General features: G+C 34.4%; 2 protein-coding genes across 2 annotated transcripts; both read right to left on the bottom strand.

Annotated features, from left to right (window-relative positions):
- Positions 1-5,298: 5,298 nt before the first annotated feature.
- Positions 5,299-8,864, bottom strand: LOC101745612 (putative lipid scramblase CLPTM1). The gene is made up of 3 exons (XM_021347564.3): positions 8,531-8,864; positions 6,709-8,329; positions 5,299-6,468 (listed from the first exon to the last, which is right to left on the bottom strand). Exons 1-3 carry the CDS (start codon positions 8,651-8,653, stop codon positions 6,299-6,301), a joined length of 1,914 nt encoding a protein of 637 aa, XP_021203239.2. The 5' UTR covers positions 8,654-8,864; the 3' UTR covers positions 5,299-6,298.
- Positions 8,865-11,120: 2,256 nt separating this feature from the next.
- On the bottom strand, positions 11,121-17,581 carry LOC101740002 (exportin-1). The gene is made up of 4 exons (XM_004925483.5): positions 17,422-17,581; positions 14,113-17,094; positions 12,607-12,750; positions 11,121-12,279 (listed from the first exon to the last, which is right to left on the bottom strand). The coding sequence occupies exons 2-4, from the start codon at positions 16,996-16,998 to the stop codon at positions 12,133-12,135; spliced, it is 3,177 nt and encodes a 1,058-aa protein (XP_004925540.2). The 5' UTR covers positions 16,999-17,094; positions 17,422-17,581; the 3' UTR covers positions 11,121-12,132.
- Positions 17,582-18,296: the final 715 nt, after the last annotated feature.

The following is an 18,296-nucleotide window of genomic DNA, read 5'->3' as shown; positions in this document are numbered from 1 at the left end:
AATCGAAACGGAAATGAAGAAATATTGGATCGAATTGTGACATGTGATGAAAAGTGGATTCTTTACGATAACCGTAAGCGAAAAATGCAATGGCTGACCCCAGGTCAAACGCCGCAACAGTGCCCTAAAGCAAAGCTTACCAATAAAAAGGTAATAGTAACTGTTTGGTGATCTCGGCATGGTGTTATTCGCTATAGCTTTCTCCGATCTGGTCAAGAAATAGTCAATAAGCAGATGTCTACTGTGCCGAACTCCTAACAATGATTGCAAAATTTGTAGTGAAACAGCCCCGACTCATTAAGTCGTCGTGACCTAACGGATAAGACGTCCGGTGCATTCGTGTTGAAGCGATGCACCGGTGTTCGAATCCCGCAGGCGGGTACCAATTTTTCTAATGAAATACGTACTCAACAAATGTTCACGATTGACTTCCACGGTGAAGGAATAACATCGTGTAATAAAAATCAAACCCGCAAAATTATAATTTGCGTAATTACTGGTGGTAGGACCTGTTGTAAGTCCGCGCGGGTAGGTACCACCGCCCTGCCTATTTCTGCCGTGAAGCAGTAATGCGTTTCGGTTTGAAGGGTGGGGCAGCCGTTGTAACTATACTGAGACCTTACAACTGATATCTCAAGGTGGGTGGCGCATTTACGTTGTAGATGTCTATGGGCTCCAGTAACCACTTAACACCAGGTGGGCTGTGAGCTCGTCCACCCATCTAAGCAATAAAAAAAAAAAAAAAAAAAAAAATCGATCTTCACCATTATTGCTCCATGATAACGCGGGACTCATACAGCACGAGAATCGGTTTTAACTCTACAGGAACTGCAATTAGAAACCATTCGTCACCCTCTGTATTCGCCAGACCTTGCTCCAACGGACGGAACGGACTTATTTTGTATTTACTTGCATATTTTTAGTATTTATTTATATTTAATCGAATGTAAGTCTATCTATATATATTTATTTTTCATATGTGTATATAAGTATATATTTTTAAGTAAGTTTATTATGATATAGCACCGTCCATGCTAGTTTGCTTATTCTTCTCCCTGCAAGGTTGCCTGGAAGAGATCGCTTTCAGCGATAAGGCCGCCAATTTATGTCACCGTATTTGTGTTATATATTTTTTTTTTATTGCTTAGATGGGTGGACGATCTCACAGCCCACCTGGTGTTAAGTGGTTACTGGAGCCCATAGACATCCACAACGTAAATGCGCCACCCACCTTGAGATACAAGTTCTAAGGTCTCAAGTATAGTTACAACAGCTGCCCCACCCTTCAAACCGAAACGCATTACTGCTTCACGGCAGAAATAGGCAGGGTGGTGGTACTTACTCTGTACATGTGGTGTCAAATAAAGAGTTATATTATTATTATTTTGATTTGGACAATTTTCTACGTGATAGAAAGTTTGCTTCCCAGGAGGCAGTACAAAATGCTTTCACACAGTTTGTAGAATCTAGATCACCAGAGTTCTATCGCAAAGGCATAAATGACCTTCCTATTAGATGGCAGCAATTTATAGATAATATGTAATGGTAAATATTTTGATTAAATAAATATTATTATGTTGAATGAAAAGAAAAACGAATTTCAATTCTTCAGTACAAATCAGCAATTTCCTACTTTAACCCCTAATATATAAGTCGACTCGAAGACAAATAGTTGAATTATGGTGATTTGTTAATATTTTATTTGTGGTCGTACACCCACCTAAGCAATAAAAAAAACTAACTCAGTGATGTTTCAAAACACTTTTATTAGTAGTATACGGGACTTAGTATTAGTATAAAGTAGGAGTGGGTGATATAAATCGTATATAGATTCAATATCTATATATCGCAGCAATATCGTTGAATCCGATATCGCCCCGCACGAAATCTATATATCGATATCAGCCGATACACGATATTGCTCGATGTGATGCGCATCGGCATCGTGGCATATCGTACCGATTCGTGAATCGAAACCTATATTTCGATATCAGCCGATACACGATATTGCTCGATATGCGCATCGGCATATCGTACCGATTCGTTAATATCAGCAATATTCGTTTGGTTCGTATCGAATCGGCCAGAGTGAGTGAGCGCACGATAGGGATATCATGTGATGAATGAAACAGAAACAGGCATTATCCATACAATTGTAAACCTTATATTTAAGTCCATAAGTCTGTAGATTATTCTTAGCGTATCAGCAGGATACAATTTAGGAAAGAAGTTTCAACTTTCGACCCTAACTTGAATGCAGTATAGCCTATTTGCATCGTTGAATTTAATTTCACGCGCTTTGACCTTGAACTAGAATTTTTGGACAAGTGTTTATAAATACTTAAAAGTTTTTTGTGTTTGATTTTTAAAGTACACATTTTTCTATTTTTAGTTGAATCCAAATAATTGAGTTTATTTCTTGTGTTTGTATTAAACTTTTGAAATCTACACTCTTTTGGTATATTTTGTAATTTTAAATTAAGACACAAAATACTAAAAACTGAAAATAATGTAGCCAGTCCTAAGCCTGGTAAAAGCATGAAGGAAAGTTTTTTTGATATTTTTATTTTCATGTTCTTTTTATTACTTTAAGATCATATTATAAATTGATATCAGAAAACCAACCGTATAACGTTGACTTAAATCTATATCTACTACGATATTATATCAGCGTATCGTTTCAAATCTCAAATATCATGAATCGAGAAAATCTACTAGCATCCATCAATATATAGATTCAGAAAATATATAGATTCAATATCCGATATTGATCCTCGATATATAGATACGATTCGATACGCGGCAAAACCGATATTACCCACTCCTAGTATAAAGTAGCTTCTGCGTGCGGCTTCTTTTCTCTTAATATTTCATGTTTTCCAAGGTGAAATTTAATCGAAATTTATAAGTTTAACGAATAATGCTAGATTGAGTAAAAAAAAACGCGAAAATATTTTTTGATTATTTCAAATTTATAATATTAAGAGGGATATTACAAAACAAACATCGATTTGAAACTTCATTGGAAACTGAATTTCTTTGAACCTTGACAACACAACGCAGCAGAAAATAATCCATCTACATTGACCACATTAAAATGAAAGGTATAATTTGGTTGCTTTTTCAGAAGACGCATGAAGAGAAACGTATAAGTTCTTCGATCTTCCTCGCCACCTCTAACCGGCATTTGGTGGGCACACGAAACACGTAAGGGTCTAGGAGTCGGATTGAGCTTCCAATGTTGTCCCAGGATCCCATACAGCGTGTTCTTTCTCGCCCCGCCTCCCACTACTGGAGTTGAGACACACAGAATTAAAAAATCGCACGCCATGACCCTTCGCTTAATATTGCACCCACCTACAGCGCTCCGCAGCAATACGTTGATATCTGTGTAACGTACCCTCAGACACAGGCCACTGAGTTTCTCGCCGGATCTTCTCAGTTGGTCGCGTTTCCGATCCGGTGGTTGATTCTGCGAAGCATGGCTCTTGCTATGATTCGTGTTAGCAACTTCGTCAGGTTTGAGTCCCGTAAGCTCACCTACTAGTTATGGTTACGCTGAAATAGCCTCTCAAGGCTCTCAGCTAGGTAGGAAAAAAAAAAGTAACATGGCTTTCCCATATAGGGCAGGCTGCAAGCATGCTATAACGTCCATGTTGTACCCGTAGTAATGACACTAACGCGAAATAAGTTCTGATCCAATGTAATTGAGATTTTTCTCAACAAACATGTAATCATCCGATTTCAGATAAACGATACAGCATTAACCCCAAAGAACCCTTTTAATGACTAGGTATAATAACCGGCAAACTTCTTGAGCATTTGTCGACGTAGTGGGGGTAAGTTTGCGCATGGTACACTCACGTGCAAAAACATTACTTACTCTGCGTCATAATGCTATTAAATTATTAAAATCAACATATGTATTTATTTATATATTTATTAGAACATCAACAAAACATATAGGTTAATAATTGTAATAATTTTATCTTGGGGTAAAATAGATATTCCTTCTATTAAGTCAAAACTAGAGCTGTTGCCAGGTCTTGGTTCAGTTGAAGCGAAGCTGGTATTTGTAATTTTTTTTTCGTTATCATAATCTTGACCATCATCATCATCACTGTTTTCATCACCCGAGTCGCTATCATCGTGATGAGTCGAAATAGGGCTCATCGGCGTAGTTTACAACTCGGTCGATTCGGTCTTCTTTTTTGTCTATAATTAATTATTTTTTGAAGATATTCGATTCGTAGTAATCGAATGTTACTTTTTTCATTTACCAGCTTCCGATTATTTTCTGTTCTTTTTTTCCATCTGAAGCCTAGCTCTTTCATAATTCGTCGTAAGCTTCATTCCGAGCCATTAAAATTTATATCTTCTTTAAATTTTTCGAAGCCTTTCTACGGTACGGAGTTTCGCTGCTTGTTATGTAGTTATTATGATTACATCTTTTTATTACAGATTGAACGAAACTATCCATTCCGGTAACTTTCTTCTTCCCTGATCTTTTCTTACCCGGAGTCCGAAACACGGCGAGCAAGCCAGAGCCTTTAGCTTCGTTAATAATGCACCTAACAGTACTCACTGATGGTTTTGTGACTTCCGAAGTCTGTCTATTCATTCTTCCCCTGTTTTATAATGAAGCAATATACATCGTACACCAAATTTCTACCCTTTCTTTTAAGTACTACACCAGTTTGTCACGGCATAATGTATGTTTTATAAAAAATCAACAAACACTCAACAAATAGCAATGGCAACAAAGTCCACAAGCAATTATAACAAATAACTTAACGATTAATAACGATAGACTTTCCACTGTACGCAAGCGTACTTTTGGGAGCAAGCGGAATGAGGGCGCGGTGCGGGACGCAAGGTTCGACTGATCTACCAATAACGCGCTCGATACGATTTCCCCTGCCGTCGCGCCTCACCCTCACCACCAAAGTGATCTAAAATTCGGTTCTGCGCAATCAAGGTCATTTGCTCAAGAAGTTTGCCGATTACTATACCTAGTCTTGGTTTTTTAATATTAAAAAAAAAACAATTTTAAAACTGAAATTATAATAATAATTATATTAAGATCATTCAAAGCGCGGAAAATATAGATAACCTAATTTTGATTCTATTATCATTCAATAACTTTACAATCAATAATGCTGAAAATTTTTTTGTTCTATATTATTTACTGTCTGTTTCTACTATTTAAACAAGACAATTGCGAAAATGTTATAAATTTCATAATTTCCTATGGTCTGAAATAGTTTAAATAACAACTTCAATAAAATTCAATTCAGATAATTTACCATAAGATGGGTATATATTTTCTGTAACAATTAATTCATGACAATGTTTCTACATAATGAAAGGGAACCATTCCCAAAGCCGAAACGTCAGCATACAAGCAACATAACAGGGTAATATTATTTGGTTATTTATTACATTTTATGAGAACTACAGAACATCAATCAGATTTTTTAATGAATTCGATGAATCTAATAACATTTCAAATCGTATTACAAATCTTCCAGTATAAAATACAGTGTAATCTAAATACGCAAAACCCATACTGCTACTCGTTATTTTTAGGAACAGTTCCCTCAGTCCTGTATTACAAATATTTACACTATTAGAAATAATGAAATGTCAGGGTGTTGCATATTAAATCTTATTAATGCAAATAGATAATTTTGAATCTAAATATTAAATATTACTAACACTCCCACTATAACTATCAACAATGTTTACAATAACTACAAAAACTATTCATTTCAGGAAATTAAAGTTTAATACTGAATACATTAAATATGTAACTAAATTCAGATAAATTCTTGAACAGGCAAAAAACATTTCTTAAATACAACCGCAAATTCTATTTGATTGCTAATTTCTCTATATATTATTCTATCTCACTACTGCAATAGGTAGATCAAATTAAACATTAATGATGAGGGGGTGTATTGTTAAATTTGAATAGGAAGAACATTATTACATTTAACCGAGACTTAGACCTCAAGTATTAAAATATAGCTGTACTTGAGTTATGTTAACAGCCGACGAATGAACTAGTTGATGAATCCAAAATGTTGAAAAAAATTATTTGAAGCTTGAACTACCTATTGTTTGCATTTAATTGGTACTATCATGCTATACCCGTCCCAAAATTACTGTATTTATTATTAATACATCCACAAAATATTGCACTCCCACAGCCCTGATAGATAAAAATAAATAAATCAAGAAAGGAATACATGAACAGTTAAATCTAAAAACAGCAATTTTGTGACATTTTTACACATTAATCATTCTTCTTGTTGGCAATATCTTCAGATTCAGTAATAGCTAGAGCTCCATTTTTAGCTTGCTTCTGTTGCTCTTCCATTTCACCAGAAAAGCCAAATTCATTAACACGTTTGTGGTCAACCTTGTAAATCCAGCGTTGGTACAAAAAGATAAAGAATACTATATCTGTAAAAAAAAGGGTTTATTACGAATGTTGCAAAAAAACAATATGTATAGTGCATGTGAATAATGTACAGGATGAAAATTTTAAGATAGGGCAGGCCTTAATAGTGAAGTTGTCATAATAGTTTACAAGATAACTATTTCAGAACCAGTTTTAACTTTTCATGAAATATGATAATTCAATAATTTACATTCCCAATACTTGTATTATGTATATTATGCTAACAAAAACTAAGCACTTACCATCTCTAAAACATCCCAATCTATACATAGTTGGCATTTTGATTACAAATGCAAAAATATCATCAATGAATGTGTTCAGAAATTTGTATGTCATCATTCGCCAAGGAAGATGGGCCACCGATTTTAACTTATAATTGATGAATAATTGTGGGGTCATCATAATGAATCCAAATGTCAAAAGATAGCCATACATCATGTTCAATATGAAGGAATACCACCCTTTATGTTCCTGATACAGTAATGAATAAACACCATAGCCAATCAAGAGTGGAAAACATGCCCAACTCAAATAACGAAAAGCCAACATGTCATATTGTTTAGTGCTAGATTCCACATATGATCCCTTGTCAGTAAATGACAGTTTTGGAATGCCCAGTATACGGCTTTCTCTATTTATCTTAACATCCATAACTTTATTTATTTTCCAAATTTCAATTAATAATCCAATGAAACACGATATTCTAACCATTACATTGGTTTCATTATCCAGAACATAGAGGAGTACAATTGTAGACTGGAAAACATTAAAAAATACTGAACGGACAGATAATCCTTCTAAAGACTGCCTGTTGTTCCAAAACTGTATATCATTTTTGAATGCTAAAAGTTCACATATAGAGTGTAAAATTGAAACTGAGATTGTCAATGCCAGCAAATATGGAGAAGTGTCAAGTAACAATTCCTTTACAGTGTCCTGGTCTTCATCCTGTTCTTCAGCCCCTAAAGCAGAAAACATGCTAAGCTTGTCTCTCATTGCCTGTGCAGTATAAAGTTGCCACTTGAACAGACTAAGTGGTTGATATGTCAATTGTAAGTTAAGAACTTCTGTTGTTTTATTAATAGGTACATAATCACGCATCATATTCCAGTAATCATTTAAAAATACAGCAGGTTTATATTGTTTACCATCAGGTAGAAAATAAATGAATTCATCTAGAGGTGGTGGTACACTCCCTTGTACCCAATTTGTTTGGTCATTTACCAAATTAATAGTTAAGTTAGGATGCCAATGTGAAACAATTTCTTCTTTTACAGTTTCAGCTTTCTTAATTTCTTCTTCAGATTTCTCTGTTTGACCTGTTAGTAAATTTAGAGTCTTTTGATACTTCAACTTCTTATATTTATTTAACATCTTTTTCTCAACAGAGATGTAAGGGCCAGCAAAGTTTTGTCTATTGTTAGGATCCGGTGATTTCCCAGAAGGTACAATATAAACATGTAGATAAATGGATCCATTATTTTTTAACGCAAATGATGGTGTTATGCTTGCTGAGTGACTGTATGATCCATCACCATTCGGACCTGAATACCAATCTCCATACACCAAACCACTGTGCTGCCAAATTAAATTTGAATTGTCAAAATTTGTATTAAATTCTTGTTCAGACAGATAACAGTACATGTCTAGTATAGTTCCATTTGCAAACATATTCACAGCTGGTGCTCTTGGGGCACTAGATGGATTATTGATATCTGTTTTTGGAGCAGATGGCTGTCTAAACATAGAAGTAATAAAATAAACTACTAAAGCTCTGATTATCAATGATTTTGTAATGGCAAAGAATGATTCTAATTTAGTTGGTTGCATTCTACGACGTTCCTCTTCAACGCGAGCATTAATCTGTAAAACAAACAGGTCATGGTCATTTAATATTCATTACAACCAAAAAGGATAGTAAATATTTTCAAAGCATTTTTATTCTTTTGTCGGGACAACTATTTGCACAAAATGGCGAATTAAAAATTAATTTTTTTACACTTTTAGGCAAAATATGTACTTGGTCATCTTTCATTCGAACTATTTTATGAAATACAATCTTACATCGAGATTATCATCTGCAGCAACCACACTTGAACCATCGTGGCTTATGTTTTCAGAGTTCTCTGATGATTCATTTTCAGGAGGACCAGACTGAGTAGATAACATTTTTTCAGCTTCAGACATGATAACAAAAAAACAATTTAACTAGTTTACACTTTATTGTATGACTTGAAGATATTTCATTTACAATAACATAATGCTTCACTGGTTTAAGATTATATGTAGGTACCTACGCAGGTACGTAAGAACGTAAAGCAATTTCCTTTTTGACTGAACGATTGAAGTTTAATTCGGATAGGGTGGTGACAACAGATTCATAGATAATACACAAAACTGAATGAATTAGTGATTGCACAAATTTTAGAGATACTACTACTGTTTTATGATCTGAGAGAGGGGGAAAGTATTATTTATTATACAGAAATAAATAAGCAATGCGAGACAATAATTATAAAAAAATACAATTGGCGGTCTTATCGCTAAGAGCGATCTTTTCCAGTGTGATATGTATACTATACACTACATAATACGTATGTGGACTGATGCACGATAACTGGTGACATCGTTAGGAGTTTGGGGTGAATGTGAAGAGAGTAGGTAGGATGTTTTAATTGTTTTATATTGTTAATTTAGTGTTTCTTATGGTTGGCTTATTAACCGACAATGAACTGATATTAAATGAAACCATTTCATTTCATCTTATTTCAGTCAATTTTATCCACAATATAGTACCTATCAATATAGAGTTCCTAATTTATTTATTAACTCCATGAGTATCAATTATATCGTTGATCACGTCTTGAAAGATTATTGTAGTATATTTTTTTAAACTAGACTCTGACAATTATGGCCCTGCTACTTCTGCTAGAAATTACCATTTTGAACAAACCAAGAAGCAGAACAGAACCCTATCAGAACCTGAACACAGATCACATGGTATTTTCAAATACCTGCTTTTTATACCTGCCTGCTTTTTATGAAGTCGCAATATACAAAACCCGGGCAGATGTTCGGGAATGTTCAATTAAAACAGAACATTTAACAAAACTTATGAATTATACATGGTAAAATCATAAGTTAATGATTGAATCATGTGTATACCAGATTTAATCAATTATTTACTAGTGGTAGAGCGTATTAAGGTCCCGCAGTGTATTTTTCACTGGTGGTAGGACCTCTTGGGATTCCGCACGGGTAGGTACCACCACCCCGCCTATTTCCGCCGTGAAGCAGCAATGCATTTCGGTTCGAAGGGTGGGGTAGCCGTTGTAACCTTAGAACTTATATCTCGAGGTGGGTGGCGCATTTACGTTGTAGATGTCTATGGGCTCCAGTAACCACTTAACACCAGGTAGGCTGTGAGCTCGTCCATCCATCTAAGCAATAAATATATATATATATTAAGGTAGCGGTAAGCTGTAGCGGTCTTCATGATTTATTATAATACCTAAGTGTATTATTATCTGAGTCCTGTGTTTTTAAGTCGGGGAGTGAGAACGCATTATACAATATAGTTCAGACTTCGACCACAGGAGATAGCCTCAAGATTGTTGACGGCATTCACGTTTGCTACTTTTAAGCTTCTATTAGGGCCTTTCTGGCTTCACCAGGATGAGTGTTCGAAATCGAGGGCTCAGCCGGCTGAGCTCACAGAGTATACTAATTACTATACGAGTGGAAATTGACACCTCAAAGGCAGCTGCTACGCAAATTACTCTACCACTGGAATGGAAATGGGACTCGCTGAAATTCGACAAGAAAAAGGCCAGCTGATACTTTACAGTTTTTTGTCCTAATTCATATTTTATATGATAATGTCTGACTTTTTTTTCTACCTAAGCTGATGGTCTAGGGAGGCCATGTCAACGTCGCCGGGCTAGTAGGTGACCTTACGGGGCTCAAACCTGACGATGTGGCTAGCACGAACCCTGGCAAGAGCCGTGCAGAATCTACCACCGGATTGGAAACGCGACTCACTGAGAAGATCCGGCGAGAAACTCAGTGGGCTGTGTCTGTGGGTTAATTTAATCGCCGAGCCCTTCGTCGCAAACGACGGGTTTGACGAGAACGATTGCCGGTGCTTGGGGTACCTTAAAGCACCGTTAGTGGATCGGGAGGATCCGAGATGACGTGTTTTGGGCGACGTAGACTGTTTACCATTTGGTCCACAGGATCGGCTATATAGTTACCGTCAGCCACGATAAGAGAGTTCTCGTGTCGTGCCGCTTTATCGAAATGGCGCATTGAGCCAACTGTAGATACTTACTGATTACTCTAGGACCAGGTCGTCGTTCCTGACGAACCACGGGGCTCCAACTGCTATCCTGCAAAAACGGGATTGAATGGTTTGAAGGGGTTTCAAGTTAGTGCGGGCCGCGTGAGCGAACACTACACTTGCATAGGTCATGACGGAGCGTATGCAAGTTTTGTAGTGTCACCTTATTTCTAAGGGGCAATTTACTTCGCTTGCAAATCATCAGATAGAAATGTCTGGCATTTAATATTGTATTATTTATTATAGTATCTTATTACAGTATATTAGTACGGGTCAAGTACAGGTATGTAGTCAATTTAATAAATAAAAAAGCACTTTTTATTGAATGTTTATTCCAAACACAAAATTGAAAGACTTGAGTTAATCGGACCCAAAATTCATCAGGAAATCATCCCGTGATTTAATTTCCAACATACAATGAAATTGGTTATTACAACATTAAACAAAACAAAAATATTACTAACATCGATCCATTGTGTTTTCCTAGAATCTACATGTAATACTTCGATTCTGCAGCGCACATATTGACATCTGACACTGGTTACATCACAGAGATTAGCATTACTTACATTTGAAGATTACTTAAAAACAGATTTTCTATAATTTCTAACAATGTAAATTGATGCAGTTTACAATCTATAAATATGTACGGCTCAGAAAATGTCTTAAGCTATTAAAATATACTCACTAAATCATGTTCTGCTGTCGTTTAAATTCACTTGCATTCATCTTCTTGCATCGGAACCTAGCAATCTCTTATACAAACTATCATAAATGGTAATATTTTAAGAGCCCAAGACATAGACAATAAATCAATGGCAACAGGACACAGTATAATTACTAAACTAGTGTTAATACAGTCAGATACATTAATACCGAAAAACCCAACTGAATATTGTATGAACATATCTTAATCTATGTCTGACACGAAAACCTTATAGGCGCAAAACTAAAGAAAAAAAATGCATAAGTTTTTTGATTAAAAACATGGGCTCACTCAAAGCAAGAAACAAGCAATTAAAAAATACAATTGCCCAAATTAACTGAATGTTAGTTGTTTCAAGTAGTTCATAACCATTTTATTAAGTACTTATTTTACTATTTATTATATTATTTACTTTATTTTACTATTATGGAAAAACATGAATTTCCAATGATTGTCTCTATCAGACTTTATAAAATATTAATTTTGAAGCTAATACAAACCACCATTGATTACAGCTTATGTCACTAATTTCCTAATGTCACCTTAAACTGTAGTTATCTGAATAAAATTATCTAATCTATGCACACTGTTGCCATTTTCTGAGTTTACAGTAATCTCTAATTAATCTTGCATCTCTTCAGGCAATTCATGAGGGTTCAGAATGCCGGGCACTGACAACTGCACTGTTCTCTTATCTTCTTGTGCCTGACGTAATACAAACAAACGCTCTTCCAAGTACAAATCGCTATCATCTTCACCAGTGTACTCCTGAAATTTCATTGTATCATTTAGTATGTGTCAAGATTATTCTGTGCAATTTGTTATTTAAAACAGCTAATGATATCAATTATGGCTACATTTGTTACAATGACTCAGGCTTTTGTATTTTTCAATTTAAAATATATTTTCCACTAGAAATTAGAATTTACTAAAAGTTTTTCTTGATCATACCAATTTTCATATACTGACAGGCTTTTTTTTATTTGTCTGCCGTGTTCCACGTGTAACTTGAAAACTTAGAGTCAAGACACATACATTTTAGGATTTTAGAATTGCTTATCTCACTAATTATTTACCTTTGTTTTTGATACTTACTCTAATTTGAACTAAGAAGTCTCTGAGATGATCCTTGAAAGCAGGTATATCTTGATTCAGGTTGAACAGGCCTTGTACAGTAATTTTAATTTGGTTATCAGTTAAGTGTGAAAATGCTGTTTTCAAGAGATTTGCGATATATTCCTGAAATCATAATAATTATTTATAATTTAATAATAAATCTTCACATTCTAAAATGAAATAGAATAGTTTTATTAATTAAAAACAATCAGGATGTGTCAAACTATGCACATTGAGTGTTTTAATGTGAACATTCAAGTATAACTAATAAAAAAAAAAGATATTTCTGTTGATCAACTTTAGATGCCAACCATAGGTAATCAGTAACTAAAAAAATAATTATCAATTTTACTTTTACTTAAGTTAGCGTCACAAGAGCCCATTACCAAAACATCCTGAATGTACCATTGAGAGCATGAAGTCGTCCAGGTTTTTATTTATTTACTTATAACATATGTAGATCAAGGATCTCACTGACCATCTAGTGTTAAATACTTACCAGAGTAGTAAAGGTGTACCATAGACATCAATAATGTGAATCCAACTACCTATATTGAGACATTAGATGACTGACTTCAATTATATTATTGTCCATCTCATGTCACACATCACTTCTTCACGGCAGAAATAGGCAGGCTTGTGTGTACATTTGCGTGTAGGCGTACAGTATGCCCTACTACCAATAAAACTTGCACTTATAGATTCCACAGAGCTAATTACTACCAGAATGTCAGAGCCCCAAATTCTCTCAACATTGATTAATTTTAAAATATAGTAAAACATAGTTTAGTTAAATTATGACTATTTACAATTATTATAATATAATGACATCAAACAAGCACAAATTTTGGAATGAACTATATTCAATTAAGTACATTAATATTTTATTATCACATAATTTAACTTATGTCATCTAGTTTGTTTGCTAGATACAGTTAATTATCGCCATCTTTCAGTTTCCACAAAAAAAATGTTTTAATGAAAGTTTATAATAGTGACAAATGTGATTTGTGTCTTGACTAATATACTAAAATACATCAGTGAGATGGTTTTTTTTTTTTATATTTATCACCATCCTCCAAGCCTACTTCATCCAAACCTAATTGAACCTTATATTGTGCCTAATAAATTTAACAATTTCTTGTTTGCAGTTTTTACTTGTCGTTCGTGAAGAGAATTTTATATTTGTCATTTAGTTGAATATTTTATTTTGTGATACTCACAACAACTGCAGAGTACAAAAGTAGTACCGATAGACTAATAAAAAAGAAGTAACCGAAGTCCATGAACTTACCAAAAAACCATATTCCTCAAAAAAATTGTACCAACCCCTAAACCAAATGAAATCCCAATGAAGGTACTTTTTTAATTACCATTTTTATTTTTATTTTGGTTGGTTAAGACTGGATTTATACAGAAATACACGGTCATTATTAACATTCTCTAAAACATTAGAATGAAGTTCTAAAATGTATAAATTTTTACCTGAATATAAAGAACATTGTCTGGTGTGGGTCCAAGTGGTACAGTAACTCGGCCAGCCTCTACCAATGAGAAAATGTGAGCCAGGATTGTAGCGTGCATAGTGAGTCCTGCACCATGTGATGTATCAGTGACTACACTGAAGACATGCTCCAAAATGTCACAAAGGTAGGTTCTGTAAAAACTCTGTGCTGCCTGTGGATGTTCCTCAACATTTAACAACAGTCGGTACAATATTTGTAAACCGGTATCTGCCACATTCCTCATTGTATGTTTAAATGCCCAGATTATGGAATCTAAAACCAACTTGAATTGTGCTGGTGGTATGCTCAAAAATGCTTTGAAACAGTTTGTATTGACCGCCTGCAGTAATAAGAAAAATTCTGTTCTATGTTCTGGATACTCTTCAAAGTCTTTGTTAATCATTTCCAGAGTACATTCAAAGACTGCATCAAATATTTTTGGTACTTCAGAAGTTATATGTCCTTCAAGTCTGTGCACGATTGCTGCCATGCAAGACAGTACTTCAGGCTCACGAGCTTCAGGAACAGCAGTCCTTTGGTAATCCAAAAGCACAGCATCGAGAAGAGGTGGAATAAAGTTTTCCAAAACCATACTGTTATCAATCGAGCGTGTAACCCAACTTGAAATAAGGTTCAAAGTTTCCTTTTTTATTATTCTCATATTCTTAATGAGAGGTTGTTTAGTAACTGCTACGCCATTTAAAGCTATGGCTTGACTTATATTTTCAGACATTACTTTGTAAACATTAAGCATGTCAAGGTATATCCTTCCTAATTGCACAACATATGGGTGTGCTAGTGCACGACATGCACGCACATTTGTTTTCAGTATACTTACAAGTTGTTTAACAGCTTCAGGGTCTTTCAAGATTTCAACATTACGAGAAGCTTGAGATATAATATCATCCCAAACTTGATTAGGCAGAAGCATGTATTTTTCAATTAAAAGTTCTTGGGCTACTTGATCTACTTGGGCACTGATCATGTATCCAACAGCTTCATAAAAAGTGTGAACTTGCAATGTTTGTAAATCACAAATTATAGTACTAATGGTGCCCAATATTTCTTCAATAAAAGGACAGGCTTCTCCAACTTGAGTAGTGACAAAATGTCGACGGCATTTTATAGCAATTTTTATGAATGTATCACACGCCATGTCTTGGACACCATCATGTGTTTCATGCATGAATTCAAAAAGTTTATTGACAACGGTTTTTAAAAATTTCCAATGTGCACGAAGAAAGCGTGGGTATTGTCCTACGACATACATTATGTTACTAGCAATTATAGCTTTGTTATCTTTTCCCTTTTTCTGTTCACAGAGACCTAGAAGCTCTTTAATCACAATAACCAAAAATCTCTTTTCATCATCCTCAGATAGAGCTCCAGAAATAGATCCAATTGCCCAACATAATGTGTTCAAGTTCTTCCATGACCACTCAGTACCATTTACTTGATTTTGTAATTTCTCTGTCATAATACGTTCAGTATCTAAATAGTCTAAATGTGTCAAGTAAACTAATGTTTCTCTCATATTTTTATACAAATTAATGGAGTCTGTGTCCTTCATAAATTCTCTCACAACTTCACCATTTTCATTTTCAACAACTAACACCTCTTCTGGTTTTGCCATTCTCGAGATCATAATATACCGAACACTGCTCAAGACATCAGCATACAAAGCTTTTCGGCCTCCACTTTTACCCAAATGGTACAAGTTTGACGAACATGGCGCAATTTTGTACAAATCAGCAGCAAGAGCATTCCAATATTCAAGACAAATTTTGAAAATTTCTACATCTTCTACCTCTGATATTAAGACAAGATACCTCAAACCATTCATTAAAGTGTTTGTTAATCCACTCTTTTCTATGAGCGGACCATGCTCTTTTAGATATGTGCATAAGAAAAGTGCAAGATTTTGAATAAAAACTTGTTCCTGATCTCGACCAGCTACATATGCTTCACGTATGTTTGTAGTTAGAGGAAGCATAACTTCAAGTTGTTCCATAGTTTGTACAAACAAATAAACAAACTGCTGATCATAATTGCTGACTGTGACACCGGCAATTTCAGTAAGACAGCTCAATGTTACATTCCTAAACATCGGCACGTTCAGAAACTTAAATATCAATGTGCTTATCAATTTCATTTCGAAAATATAACCAAGTGGAATCCAATTTAAAAATCTCAAAAGAGTGTCTAAGGTCACTCCAACTAAAGGTGCATTTTGTGAATTTTCCAAGACAAATTGGCATAGCTGAAAGATTTGACTGAATTCTGAACACATTGTATCTTTTAGATGCTTAGCTTTTGTTTGTGTGAGCTGGCCTGTACTAAACATAAATACTTCTTCACTCAACAACTTGAATATTTCCATATTGTTTTGACAGAGACTTTCATTCGTCTTTGAGGCACCCACAATGTCACTGATAAAAGTTTCCCAATTATGGGGCCATTCTCTTTTCAGAACTTGAATAAGGATCATGTTTAGTTTTTTCAAATAAACTTTGTTGCTTTCCATCGTAACAGGATCTGATGAATTTTTAATGATAAGGCCAACTATATATTTTTTTATACCCTCACACTGATTTCTTGGTAATATTTTCCATCTCGTTAGTATTACTTGTTCTAATATTTGTAATGCATAATATTTAGTTTCTTGATTTTGAGAATATTCAAGTATTGTATCAACACGAGTCCAAGCATCAGGATGTTCCTTCAAAGCAGTCAGTATATCCTGAGCAACACGTTGTTGATCCCCAACAGCAGAATATAAACAGCCAACAATGTTGTCCAATAAATTGATGTCCAATTTTTGATTGAAATCCAAAAGTTTAGATGCCTGTTGTTCTAAGGTTGCCATTCTGGTAAAATATATTTATTTAGTTAATTTGTTCCCTTTTTTCCAAAATCAAAATTATTTTGATTAATCCACATTCATTCCTCACCTTATACAACACTGAAAATGAAACAAAACTCTGTGTTAACAGACTCTACTGACTCTAACCTCCATATCCTAATTGTTTGTTTGTTTAACAAACACCGACTTAACAATTATGCTAGTAAAAACTACTTTTAATACTATAATTCGGTTAAGCATTTAACTACAAACTGGGCAATTACATCATTAATTGTTTAAAACCACTAAATAGAGCACACACCCCGCAATCTTGTTGCAGATTTTACTACAAGTACATTCATTACACTAATCACAAAACGTGTACTAAGTGTAGGGATACTCGTTAGAATTGTAATTTTTCAATAACTTAAAAAGTGAATCACTTACCCGAGAAAATAATTTGCGGCGCAATCAATCTAACGCACTACCATACATACTAATCCGTTGTTTTCATGAAGCTTGAAAAAGCTTACACATTTAGTCTATGGTCATAGAAAATACTAGTGCGGAACTCCTGTTGAACGTTGCATTGCATTGACTACAGTTTACTCAATGTGATTTCTTTTAAAATTTAGTGGAGAAATCTTCTGCAAATTTAAAATTAAAAGCTAATTAATAAGAAAAACTTATTCACTTCATTCTATTGCTAATTTGGGTTCAAAAACAGAAATATGGACTTTTTAAGTTAAGTGAAGTTAAGTTGTAAGTCAAGTTAAGTCAGTGTAGCTTCCCATCTCATTTGTTCAAGTCCGTTAAGTTTCAGCAAATTTACACCAACCAACACCAACTACAATTACATTTAACCACAAGTTATTGAGATATTACTTCTTTTTATCTCACTTGCTAGGCTGTATGCTAATATTTTTTATATAATTTTTATGTTGCCATTGTAAGTTGTGAAAAATAAACTATTTTTTTTAGTTTTTGGTATCTATGGTATTTTTTATCTATGGTATTTTGTGATTAAAGGCTTATTACACTTGGCTGAATTTAGTCGACTGACTTCAGAAGCAAATTTAGAAGCTTCTGATTAAACTGTTTTAAATTCAGTTACTGAATCAATTGTCAGTTTAAGCGCGACGAAGTAAGACGTGTCGTGTGCGTAAGAGGATGGCCCCAGTATTGTCTAGACAACAACAAATTTTTTGTTTTTATTTTTTATTTCAATTTCTCAAAAAAAAAACAAGAATATCGGTAAAGAAATATTTATTGCTGTGCGGAATGTTAGCAAATATGAACATTAGAGTGATTTAGAACCAGCA

This window comes from Bombyx mori, chromosome 12, assembly GCF_030269925.1.
Source record: "Bombyx mori chromosome 12, ASM3026992v2".
Lineage (NCBI taxonomy): Eukaryota > Metazoa > Arthropoda > Insecta > Lepidoptera > Bombycidae > Bombyx > Bombyx mori.
The sequence above is the reverse complement of the archived record's forward strand: the minus strand, read 5'-3'. Positions and strand labels throughout refer to the sequence as shown.

Excerpts from the sequence above, each read along its gene's own strand:
- LOC101740002 (XM_004925483.5), bottom strand. The coding sequence starts at position 16,998 with ATGGCAACCTTAGAACAACAGGCATCTAAACTTTTGGATTTCAATCAA. Across the intron at positions 12,751-14,112 it reads ACAATGTTCTTTATATTCAG|GAATATATCGCAAATCTCTT; the intron begins GTAAAAATTTAT and ends TTATGATTTCAG. Across the intron at positions 12,280-12,606 it reads ACTTCTTAGTTCAAATTAGA|GAGTACACTGGTGAAGATGA; the intron begins GTAAGTATCAAA and ends ATGAAATTTCAG.
- LOC101745612 (XM_021347564.3), bottom strand. The coding sequence starts at position 8,653 with ATGTCTGAAGCTGAAAAAATGTTATCTACTCAGTCTGGTCCTCCTGAA. Across the intron at positions 8,330-8,530 it reads CTGCAGATGATAATCTCGAT|ATTAATGCTCGCGTTGAAGA; the intron begins GTAAGATTGTAT and ends TTTGTTTTACAG. Across the intron at positions 6,469-6,708 it reads ATTGGGATGTTTTAGAGATG|ATATAGTATTCTTTATCTTT; the intron begins GTAAGTGCTTAG and ends TTTTTTTTACAG.